Source organism: Girardinichthys multiradiatus, chromosome 24 (genome assembly GCF_021462225.1).
Source record: "Girardinichthys multiradiatus isolate DD_20200921_A chromosome 24, DD_fGirMul_XY1, whole genome shotgun sequence".
Lineage (NCBI taxonomy): Eukaryota > Metazoa > Chordata > Actinopteri > Cyprinodontiformes > Goodeidae > Girardinichthys > Girardinichthys multiradiatus.
Genome location: NC_061816.1, coordinates 9,408,093 through 9,419,926, shown reverse-complemented (window position 1 = coordinate 9,419,926; position 11,834 = coordinate 9,408,093). Strand labels below are relative to the sequence as shown.

The window sequence follows — 11,834 nt, the reverse complement described above, 5'->3', positions numbered from 1 at the left end:
GTTACAGGGGTGATCTACCAGCCAGCGGTAACGCCCGGGTGAGCCCCTCACTGTAGGCCCTCATTCTGCCTCCACCCAACCAGTTAAAATGCAAAAAGGTACCTGAGATTCTGGAACAAAAACAATAGAGAGGACATAACTTAGTCTCCCTATTCTCAGCAGCAAGCAGGAAACAGTATGAGGATCCCGACCTCCCAGTGACTGCAGATGCTGAAAAGTAATAGAAATCTTGTTTAAGGTTAACCTCCGAATACAACCATGGGCAATTGCCTATATGGCCAATATCAAAAGCTGCCGCTGCTACGAGCAGAGGAACATATGATCACACAGAACAACAAAAATCGTTTGGAGGGGCATATTTGCGTCTCATACTGTCACCAGTAAAATAAAAGTCAAGGCAAATGTTAAAAAAATGCATTTCCTTCCAATTAAGGAATGCTTTTTTACATTGTTAACACAAACACATATTCCTACATCAAAGGAGAAAACATTTTCAGCGAAGATGCAAGTCTCTTTCCACTTCCTCTGAAAGCTTTGAAGCCTAAAGCCAAAGTATGACCTACATATACGGCAGAACAAGTTCTTACAGCACTCAAGCACGGAGCAATGATGCACTGTTTATATCCTGTTAGTAAAATATGACAATGTCCAAGCTCATACACTCATGAAATATCAGCTTCACTTTTTATTAACTGGATAACTAAAGAAAATCGGTTTTGTCAGAAAAAAAGTAGCAGAAGCTCCTATTTTACTTTTTTTTTGTATCTCAGCTGTTTTCTCTGTAGAAACCAGATTAAGGTCTTGTGTCATTACATATTTCACAAAAGTATTGGGCGTGTTGTAAGACATGAAAACTTTGTTGTTAAAAGCTCTGAGCAATTTATGCTTTCTTAATAACTTATTTGAAAAGTGTAAAGTCAAAGGCTTGCAGGGCTTCCCGAAGATGGAAGATTAAATCTAGAAAACACATAATTAGAAAAATTGCTCAGCCATTTCTCTCTGATGTTTATCTACTGTTGAAGGCCATGGCATGTTGCCAAGGGCCACCTTTGACTTTGAGAAAACTCTAATCTGTTTGGAAGGTGCTTGAAAGAAATATTTGAATTCGTTTTGTCTATTTTAACTTAAAACGTGTGATCTAATCACCCTCTATGCCAAAATTAATCAGAAATGATGGGCATTTTTGTATCCCCAGCCAAATCTAGTATGCAAATAATTTATCACACATTAATGTTTCAAATCATATAACAAACTTTAATATTGGACAAAGATAAGCTGCAAAACACAGTTTTCAGGTATTTAATGTATTTATTATTGAAACAGGCAATTCAAAGCCGCCTGGCTCTAAAAGTTATTTTCCCTCTTGTTAAATTATAATTTAACTATGATTAACAACATTCAGCTACTGCCAGACATGTAGAATAAAGAAATCACTTAAACAGAACCTGTCTGACATCTCAAGCTAGGCTAAACGATGTCAAAAAGCAACGCACCATGCCCCCATCTAAAGAAATTCAAAAACAAAATCATCAACGTAAGCCAGTCTCAAAAGCCATTCTGAATCTCCAGACAACCACAGCAAGAGCAATTATTCATGCATCTGTGACTTCTGGAAGGTGTGCCTTGCCCTTAAATGAACACAAAGGCCGACCTCACATTTGAGGTAGGTGTGTCCCATTACTTCCGGCATAAAAGTAACAGCATTTCAGAAAAAGAAAATTAAACCAATGGTAAAGCATGGTGGTGGTGGTTTGATGGTCTGGGACTGCTTTAGGTCCTGGATGACATGCTGTAATTGATGAACCCACTGTTATTGATGGATTTGTGACCTTAAGTTCAAGCGTACCCTGGTTATGCATGAAGACAATGATCAAAAGCACACAAACAAGTCCACTTCCAAGTGTCTAAGAAAGAAGTAAATGTTGCATGAACTTAAACAGGTTGCTGCATGAAAACAATATGGCTGGAGTAAAATAAATCTGCACAGGATAGACGAATACAATTCCTCCATGGTGATGTAAAAGACTTCAATTATTATTACCACTTATTGCAAAACATAACACCTAGGGTGGAATAACCAGTTATTAGGATTAGGAAGCAATTACTTTTTCACAGAGGACCTGGCTGGTTTAAACAGCTGTTTTTCCCTCACTAAATGAAACCATGAATTTGTATTTTGTATTTAGTCAGGTTTTCTTTGTGATATTTTAAACTATGATTAATGAACTTACACCTATCAGTAAAAAACAAACAAACAGACAAAATCTGTAAGGAGACCAAAGGTTTTTAACAGCAATGTAACTTTTTGTTTTTTACCAAGATATATTTGATCTTGAAATCTTACAAATTTTCACTTTTGGAGCTTTCAAATAAAACATGGTTTGGTTGAAAATTATAATAATACTTAATAATTAATACACACCTATGGTGAAGACTATCTCTTAGATTTGTGAAACCTAAATTATCTGTGTAATTACATAAAGGGTATTTAACCGGCTTTATATTTAAATAAAGCCTCTTCATGGACTTTAAATAAAGCTATCATAACAACCAAAAGCCATTGTAATAAGCTATAGCTGCTTTTATTCTACATTAAAGAAAAGAGGGCATCATTTGGTGAGTTGCACTATTTATTAATATTAGACACATTCGCACTTTGTCCACCAGGGGGCGGCAGGAAATTGGGAGTTGCTTCCTTTCGCTCAAAGGCTGCTGGGAAATTTTCAATATGGAGGCTACAATGAGGTGCCAACAATGAGGTGAACGTTTCATACTCTAAGGTAACTTAAGATAAAAACTATTGTGTTTTATCAATATTTTTATGATACGAAACGTGGCGCTGTGTTGACGTCTTGTTGTCGCTAGAAAACGTGACGCACGGGACGTCACACTAGATGTAACGTTGCAGGAACAGAAAGTGTTACATTTACTCGCAGCTCTGGATCTGTTTCCACAGCCTGAAGACCTGCGGAGGGACTGAAATAAAGCCGCATCCATTCAGTCATGGTAAGAATGAATGAGCGTCATTTACACCTGGATTTACCTGGATGCCCTTCTGATTTCTGCAGCTTTTTCCCTGCAAAACGCTGCATTTAAAAGAAAATATGACGGCATGGAAAACACAGAGACACAATCAAAGCACAGAAACATGCAAAACAATAAAACACATTACAGATTTTTTAAAAAGGAGCATTTAGGAAATCAGAATGTTGAGCTTTTGTTCTATTAAATATGTTTATGTTCAAACGTCTGATCCAACCATAAAATAAACCTGCTGTTAGACGATATTTATTGAGGTCAAATCCAATTTTCTTACTGTAACTCTGAGCTGATAGAAATACAAACGTCTCCATAGCAGACTTCTTTTCATACCGCAAAAAAAATCAGATTTTAGCATTTTTCAGCCACAATTCTGTGCAGAAGTCTTCAGTCTCACCCCATTTCTTTATTTTTTATTTGTATACTTTGTTGTATATTTTTTATATCTAGTGGAACAGTGGTGTTTATCTATCAGGCCTTTTAAAGATGTTTTTAAAGCTTTGCTCAAACACTGGATGTATTTCCATTCAAATCCATCATTTTTCTCAAAGACACCTGGACCCTATAAATCGGTCAATGACTAAAAAGGAGCTAAAGTCAGGAACTGAATCAATGTTGTCTACACTAGAAAACTATTTAACATAGTGGTTTTGCTCTAACGAGGTAATTCCTCGATCAGCTATAGGTGAGATTTGACAAAAGGGGTTCAGAACAATAAGTCTCCGGCCCAAAGAACCATCCTCGGCAGGTGAACACTGTCTGAAAGTTTGAAGCAGAGAAAAAACAACATACCAGAAACCTGACCGAGAATCTGAAGGATTTTGGTCACCATGTAAGATGCCCAACCAACTAACCGTGGTTGGAGATCTTACTAAAACATACATTATTAGTCCAAAGTTTGCAATTGCTTGTTTTATTTGCACATCTTTCAGTGAAGTTTAGGAATTGATAGACTGAGCTGTTTTTAAAAGGAAAAATAAGGAAACTTGTCTCTTTGCAGGAGGACATCAGCACTGTGATGTCCTGGTTTTCCAGCCCTGTGTACAGCCGCTATTGGCAGCACTACCAGCAGGCCATGGCCTGGCACCAGAGACACAGGCGTGCCTACAGGAAGGCCTTGGAGGCTGCTTATGGGTCGGCCCACGAGCATGAGGGATATCCCAGCAGTCAGCAGCGTTATGCCGACTGGCGGGCCGGAGAGAGCAGCAGCGGTGATGATAGAGAAGATGACAGCAGCTCAGATAGCGACATCGAGTGTGACGTCAGCAACATGGAGATCAGTGAGGAGCTTCGGCAGTACTTTGCCCAAACGGAGAGACACAGAGAGGAGCTGAGTAGGTCCACGTCAGGTGTAGAGACAGACGAGACTCCTTCCAACTCCATTTAATGTGGAATAAAAAAATAATGTTTTTCAGAGAGGCAGCAGCAGATGGAGGCAGAGCAGCAGGACAGCTACGTGCCGGCCGATCAGGACCTGCACGGCATCTCCAGCCGCAGCAGCGCCGCTCCTCCCTCTGAGCGGCCGGGCGAGAGGCGAGTCGCCGAGATGAAGAAGCTCTACGGCAAAGATGCGGCCACGATCCTGGCCATGGAGGCGGCCATGCAGCTGACGTTTGACAGAAACTGTGACATGAAGCAGCCTAAATACTGGCCCGTCATCCCACTGAAGCTTTAAACTGTCTGACTTCCCAGGATGCACGGTTCTGATGCTGTGCATCCTGCAGGTCCTTCACATAGATCTTCCACTTCATACAGACACACAGGAGTAAAACAGTCAGCCATGGGTCAGGCGTACATTAGCTCTCCCACTGTTGGTGATGTAAATATACTGAAACATGTGTCTTGAGTGTTTCCTCCTGATCTGTTTCTGTTTACCCTCTGGATCTCTGAGGTTTCACACTGCAGCTGCTCCCTTCAGGCCTGTCCGCTTATTCTAAGCAGTAAAACAGAAGCGTCTCTGCATGGCTGCTTCTTATGTTCCACTTCTCAACCCACGTTCGGTGTTTTGTTTCGCTCTAAATCACAGCTCTGGCTGTGACATTTCTTCTCATTTAATAACAGCCAAATGTCTGCTCAGGAGGACTTTTTATTTTTATTTGTTCAGGTTTTAAATGGAAATGTGGTTAATAAAGTTTTTTATGTCTGAATAAGATCTGTGGTTTTTGTTTTTTTTTCCTCAGAAACAAGGCCCAATCTCCAGAAAATAAAAAGCATGTTTTCCCACTGGGACCATGTTAGTACGAGCATACAAAAACACCAATAGGGTTTAAAAAGTTGCAGTAAACAATTTGCAAAACTTTTCCATCATACTAGTTTTCTCTGACTGTTGCTGCTCACTGCTGGCCAGTTGTCTAAAACAAGACTTCTACTGTACTCATTATCCCCCTTTAACAATAAAAATAATTGGAATTTTTGGAAATAAAATCACCAGCTGCTTTATTAGGTACTACTGTTAGTTACTGCCAATCACAAGGCAGTAATTCAAGGCATAATAAAGAGGATTTAAGTGACCTTAAAGGTGGCATAGTTGTTGGTGCCAGACGAGCTGATCTGCTGGGACTTATACTCTCAACCATGTCTCAGGTTTACTGAGAATGGTCTGAAAGGAGAAAGCCTCCATTAAGAGGCAGCCTGGTGGATGAAAATGACCTATTGTCAGAGGTAAGATTAGAATGAATAGACTGATTCTGTATGGTAGAAGTGCAATAGTTCCTCAAACGGCCACTAGTTGAAACCAAAGTATGCAGAAAACCACCTCTGAATCCACATGATGAGACTTGAAAAAGATGGACTACAGAAGCAGAAGACCAGACCAGATGCTGAGGATCTAAATCACACAGGCTCTGGAAAATTGAATGATAACAGATTGGAAAATTCTTGCCTGGTCCAATCAGGCTAGATTTCAGCTGCAACAGTCAGATGGTAGGATCACAATTTGGTGTAAACATCATGAAAGCATCCATCCTGCCTTGTAACTAGAGTTCAGGCTGGTGGTGGTGGTATCGTGGTGTCGGGGATATTTTCTTAGCACACTTTAAGCCCATTAGTACCAACTGAGTCTTAGTTAAGTATCACACCCCCCACAGAATTGCTGCTATTTCATCCCTTTATGACCACAGTGTACCCATCTTCTGATGGCCACTTCCATCAGAATAATACATTATGTCACTGAGCCCAGCTCATCTCACACTGAACCAGAGACTCATTGATCTCCAGTGTCCTTCATTGTCTCCTGATCTTTTAACAAAGAAGATTTAGGATGTAGTAGAACAGTAGCTTCTCATCATGGATGTTTGACTGACATATCTATCATGCTAATATGGACCAAAATATCCAAGGAATGTTTCATACAGCTTGTTTGATGAACGCTATTAAGAATCAAAGTTAAATAATGCCAACAAGATGGTAGCAAGTGTACCTAATAAAGTGGCCGATTTGGAGCAGTTATACTCAATACAATACTAGGGTTATACTCAAGGTTTCCACATAGTCTTGAGCAGTATAGAATTTAATTGAAATATGTTTCTGATCTGGGTGAGTATAAAAAATAAGAAAATAGTACAAATAAAATATTCATATATCCAATGTTGCATTCATTCATAGATTTTTCCATCCGTCCATTCATCCATCCATTGTGGGGAAATGCTGGAAAGAGCTTCAGTCATTTGGAAAAGTTTAAATAAACTTTGACCTCCATGTAAAGTAGCATGAAAGTACATCTGCATGTTTAGCTATTATTCATGTCGTGTCCTACTTCTCTGTAGGATCATAAAATCTTCCTTAGAGGTTCTGAATGCTCTTCGTGGGGTGAGTTTTGATGAAATCCGTTTACGGTGCGTGCATTTTGCGTATTAGTGCGCGTGTACAATCTGTAAAGCCTTAAAGATAATCAAATGTATTTTTTTATGTTTTATTTTTTGCATTTCATGGCTCACTGCATTTGATGAGACATGCAAATCCGCGCAGGACATTTATCTATGTTTGGATTAATAAAGTCAGATCTCTTTCTAGTAGTAGCTGGCTGTGACGTCACACCTCCTCCCTCTCTCCCTTCCTCTCCTGATTCCTAACCGGGACGTCCAGTTGTTTGCGTGCGACGCGACAACCTGTGGACAGCATCTCAGGCGCTTTTTGTCTCAGGGAAAGTTTCAACGGGAGCAGAAGAAATGGGTAAGTAACCTCAGTTTTACGTTATCTCTTCAGTGTGCAGCTTTTTTGATGGCTGCGGGAGTCTTCACTGGTTGTGCGCCAAACGTGCAAAACGTGTCCAATCTCATTAGTGATTCTGGGGTTTTGTGCACTTTCAGACATTTTTTCTTAGAGGCACCCATCTTTAGATCAGTTTTTTAAAATTTGCGCAATTTATCTGTGTGCTTTCGACTAGACTGGGGTCACAGTGAGTGCTGCAGATGAGATTATTTGAATGTTTTGGAGAGAAAGTGCATGTAGTGTTTGTGTGCGGACGCTTCTAAAGTTTAGGAATAAACAGGGAGGATTCCAGGCTGCGTTAGCAGAACAGCGTGTAGGTTGTTAGAAAAAGGATCATTTCAAACCTGCATAATCTAGATCCAAACAATCAGCAGCAGCCGACTCCTCAAGCAGCGGCTCCAAAGACTCACAATAAAAGTAACTCGTATCAACGAAGCACAAGAGGATGGATAGAAATAACTGATTTAAGATTATAACAAAGTCAAAGTAACAGTTTTGCTTGGATTAAAAGATATTCAGAAATGTCATGGTATGTTGCATTGCAGCCTCGGTTTTATACATACTCTTTTAAAAATAACACAGGCATACTCACCAGAAAACTAAGAGGAAGAAACCTGATAAAACCAGGTCCTTTGGCCTTAAGGAAAAAAATGTTTACTGTTTAAATTAAAAGAAGATTTTCATTTAGGTACAGCCAAAAAGCCAATTCTTCTAAGAAATCTACCTTAAGTTTAAAAATGTATTTAAAAAAATATAGTCTGGAAAAATCTGGGAATGTATTTAAATATTTTACAGGTCTAGATATGGAAAAGGCTGTCTGTTGAATCCTTCCTTCATTCCTTGCTCCCTCCCTCCCCTTTCCTTTCCTTAACATAACTATCTGCAGCAATTTTATTGTGAATTTAAGTATTTACTCAGAAAAATTGGTCAAAAGTGGACTGAGACCTCAAGTGAGCCTGGAATATTATTGAACATTGGACATACCCATGTGTAGGAGCTCTGTAACGAACGTGTTCAAGGGTAACACATTCTTATTCCCATGTAGATCCTCAAAAGTCTTACAACAAACTTTTTTGGAATCCATCACCATGTCAACCTTTTCTAAATAGTTAAATATGTTTGAAACATGTAAAGAAGGGTTTGCAGTCAGTAATCGAAGGACAAACATGGACTGAGCCAGTGACACACAGGGAATTTCAGTACTAGAAGAATGACTTTAAGACTGTCAGCAAAATAATGGAGAATTCAGAGGCTAACTGTAAACATACCATAAAACAGTGTTTTAGTAATTTGTAGGTGGAGTAGACTAAGCGAAATAGGCAAAGAATCTCTCACACCTCGAAACCTTTGCGTACGAAAGCAATTAAAAAACATTCCCAAACTGGAAGGGAAGCTGCGGCTGCAAGAATAAACCCGATAAAATTTTTAATTTTTGGAAAGTGAAGTAGTCTTCTCAGAATATTCACAACATTTTGGTTAATTTCTTGGATTACAAGATAAAAATTGAGATCACCTCACTGCAAAGATTCATTTCATCATCCGCATGCCAGGTTTTCATGTGAGGGGGCTGATGTTGATTGGATTATGAGAGAGTGATCGGCTCACTCTTTGTGGATTAAACAGGCTGAATGAGCTCATAACAAGCAAGATGACTCGTGTAAGCATGCATGCAGGTTCCAAAGCTGTTGTACCAGACATCATATTGACTAATAATCATATTGAAATAAGCGGTATAGAAGATGAATGAATGAGTGAATTAATTATTTACCAAAAAATTATAGTTTTCCATGAGAAAGTTGGGGACGAAAGAGGGAATTCAAGCCTTTTTTCTAATGTTTACAAAAATAGAAATAAAAAAGTGATACACAATAGTAAGTCTTCATTTTCTGTTTAATACTTTTCTGCAAAGCTGCATTTTCCTACCATATTGCATTCATTTCTCCTTTGATTTCTGGATGCATTTTTAGATTTTGTGTTCAATTGTGACACATAAACTTTCAGTATTAGCTGTCAAAATCAAAGTTTCTGTTTCTATTTCAGACTGCAAACTGAAACACAACTACAAGAACATTATTACAACTGTAAAAATCTTAAATGTGGAAAGGATTCTACAAAAAAATTACTTTATTTAAACTAAACTTCATTTTCATTGTTTATTGAAGACGTATCAAAGACAGCCGCTATTTGCCAGAGTTTTGGGTTGTTACCCCTTTTATTTGATTATTTCTTGCACTGTGACAGAGTTGTATACATTATTCTTTGGTAAACATGAATAACTATTGGCAATAAAAACACTACCTGTCTGCATATCAGCGAAATAAACAGAGGACTATTTACAGTCTGGGTTGAAACTGGTTCAGGTCACTATTTTTCCATCCATGGTTATTCTAGGTCAAGCTACCCTACTAAAGTTTTACTGTAAATGCAACAAATAACGCACCCACATTGTTCAGCTTTGACACTAAATACTTGACATTAACATAAAAAAAGATGCTCTTCTAAATGTAAAAGTGTGAGTGTTTAATGTTTTTATAGAAAATGTTAGGCAAAATGCAGCGATAGTAAAATATGACTGCATGCCAAGGTGCTATGCTGAATATGGCCATTAGGGCTCTGATTCTTTATGATAATGTTATTAAAACACAAAGAATAATAAGAATAATTATAAGAATAATTTTTTTAACCATTTTTTACAGTTAAATATTAAGTTTACATCTTCTCATTCCCTGGTTGTATCAATTATTACATAGGCCAGTAATTAATTCTTGGGAAGCAGTAAATTTCTGGATTTAGGTCGTAACAATCTACTTCAAAACTGTAAAAGTTAAACAGAATGAGCCTTTAAGTAGGAATTCTGACCTGGAGAGGCATAGGTTCCCAAGCAGCCCCGGGCTCAAATCCAATATACAGGTCCTTCTCAAAATATTAGCATATTGTGATAAAGTTCATTATTTTCCATAATGTCATGATGAAAATTTAACATTCATATATTTTAGATTCATTGCACACTAACTGAAATATTTCAGGTCTTTTATTGTCTTAATACGGATGATTTTAGCATACAGTTCATGAAAACCCAAAATTCCTATCTCACAAAATTAGCATATCATTAAAAGGGTCTCTAAACGAGCTATGAACCTAATCATCTGAATCAACGAGTTAACTCTAAACACCTGCAAAAGATTCCTGAGGCCTTTAAAACTCCCAGCCTGGTTCATCACTCAAAACCCCAATCATGGGTAAGACTGCCGACCTGACTGCTGTCCAGAAGGCCACTATTGACACCCTCAAGCAAGAGGGTAAGACACAGAAAGACATTTCTGAACGAATAGGCGGTTCCCAGAGTGCTGTATCAATGCACCTCAGTGGGAAGTCTGTGGGAAGGAAAAAGTGTGGCAGAAAACGCTGCACAACGAGAAGAGGTGACCGGACCCTGAGGAAGATTGTGGAGAAGGGCCGATTCCAGACCTTGGGGGACCTGCGGAAGCAGTGGACTGAGTCTGGAGTAGAAACATCCAGAGCCACCGTGCACAGGCGTGTGCAGGAAATGGGCTACAGGTGCCGCATTCCCCAGGTCAAGCCACTTTTGAACCAGAAACAGCGGCAGAAGCGCCTGACCTGGGCTACAGAGAAGCAGCACTGGACTGTTGCTCAGTGGTCCAAAGTACTTTTTTCGGATGAAAGCAAATTCTGCATGTCATTCGGAAATCAAGGTGCCAGAGTCTGGAGGAAGACTGGGGAGAAGGAAATGCCAAAATGCCAGAAGTCCAGTGTCAAGTACCCACAGTCAGTGATGGTCTGGGGTGCCGTGTCAGCTGCTGGTGTTGGTCCACTGTGTTTTATCAAGGGCAGGGTCAATGCAGCTAGCTATCAGGAGATTTTGGAGCACTTCATGCTTCCATCTGCTGAAAAGCTTTATGGAGATGAAGATTTCATTTTTCAGCACGACCTGGCACCTGCTCACAGTGCCAAAACCACTGGTAAATGGTTTACTGACCATGGTATCACTGTGCTCAATTGGCCTGCCAACTCTCCTGACCTGAACCCCATAGATAATCTGTGGGATATTGTGAAGAGAACGTTGAGAGACTCAAGACCCAACACTCTGGATGAGCTAAAGGCCGCTATTGAAGCATCCTGGGCCTCCATAAGACCTCAGCAGTGCCACAGGCTGATTGCCTCCATGCCACGCCGCATTGAAGCAGTCATTTCTGCAAAAGGATTCCCGACCAAGTATTGAGTGCATAACTGTACATGATTATTTGAAGGTTGACGTTTTTTGTATTAAAAACATTTTCTTTTATTGGTCGGATGAAATATGCTAATTTTGTGAGATAGGAATTTTGGGTTTTCATGAGCTGTATGCCAAAATCATCCGTATTAAGACAATAAAATACCTGAAATATTTCAGTTAGTGTGCAATGAATCTAAAATGTATGAATGTTACATTTTCATCATGACATTATGAAAAATAATGAACTTTATCACAATATGCTAATATTTTGAGAAGGACCTGTAGCTGCACTGCAGGAATAAATTGGCAGGAATAAACAGATAATTTGCATTTCTAATGATATTATTGCATT

At 39.1% G+C, this 11,834-nt stretch overlaps 1 protein-coding gene across 3 annotated transcripts; it reads left to right on the top strand.

The window, feature by feature from the left end:
* Positions 1-2,673: 2,673 nt before the first annotated feature.
* gemin8 (gem (nuclear organelle) associated protein 8) lies at positions 2,674-5,189 on the top strand. 3 transcript variants are annotated; one of them, XM_047355495.1, is made up of 4 exons: positions 2,674-2,780; positions 2,957-3,006; positions 4,040-4,373; positions 4,455-5,189. In XM_047355495.1, exons 2-4 carry the CDS (start codon positions 3,004-3,006, stop codon positions 4,712-4,714), a joined length of 597 nt encoding a protein of 198 aa, XP_047211451.1. In that variant the 5' UTR covers positions 2,674-2,780; positions 2,957-3,003; the 3' UTR covers positions 4,715-5,189. The 3 variants fall into 3 exon arrangements, with proteins under 3 accessions (XP_047211451.1, XP_047211453.1, XP_047211452.1); XM_047355497.1 differs by having other exon boundaries at positions 2,736-2,780; positions 2,937-3,006; XM_047355496.1 differs by lacking the exon at positions 2,674-2,780 and having other exon boundaries at positions 2,787-3,006.
* The last annotated feature ends 6,645 nt before the right edge of the window (positions 5,190-11,834 follow it).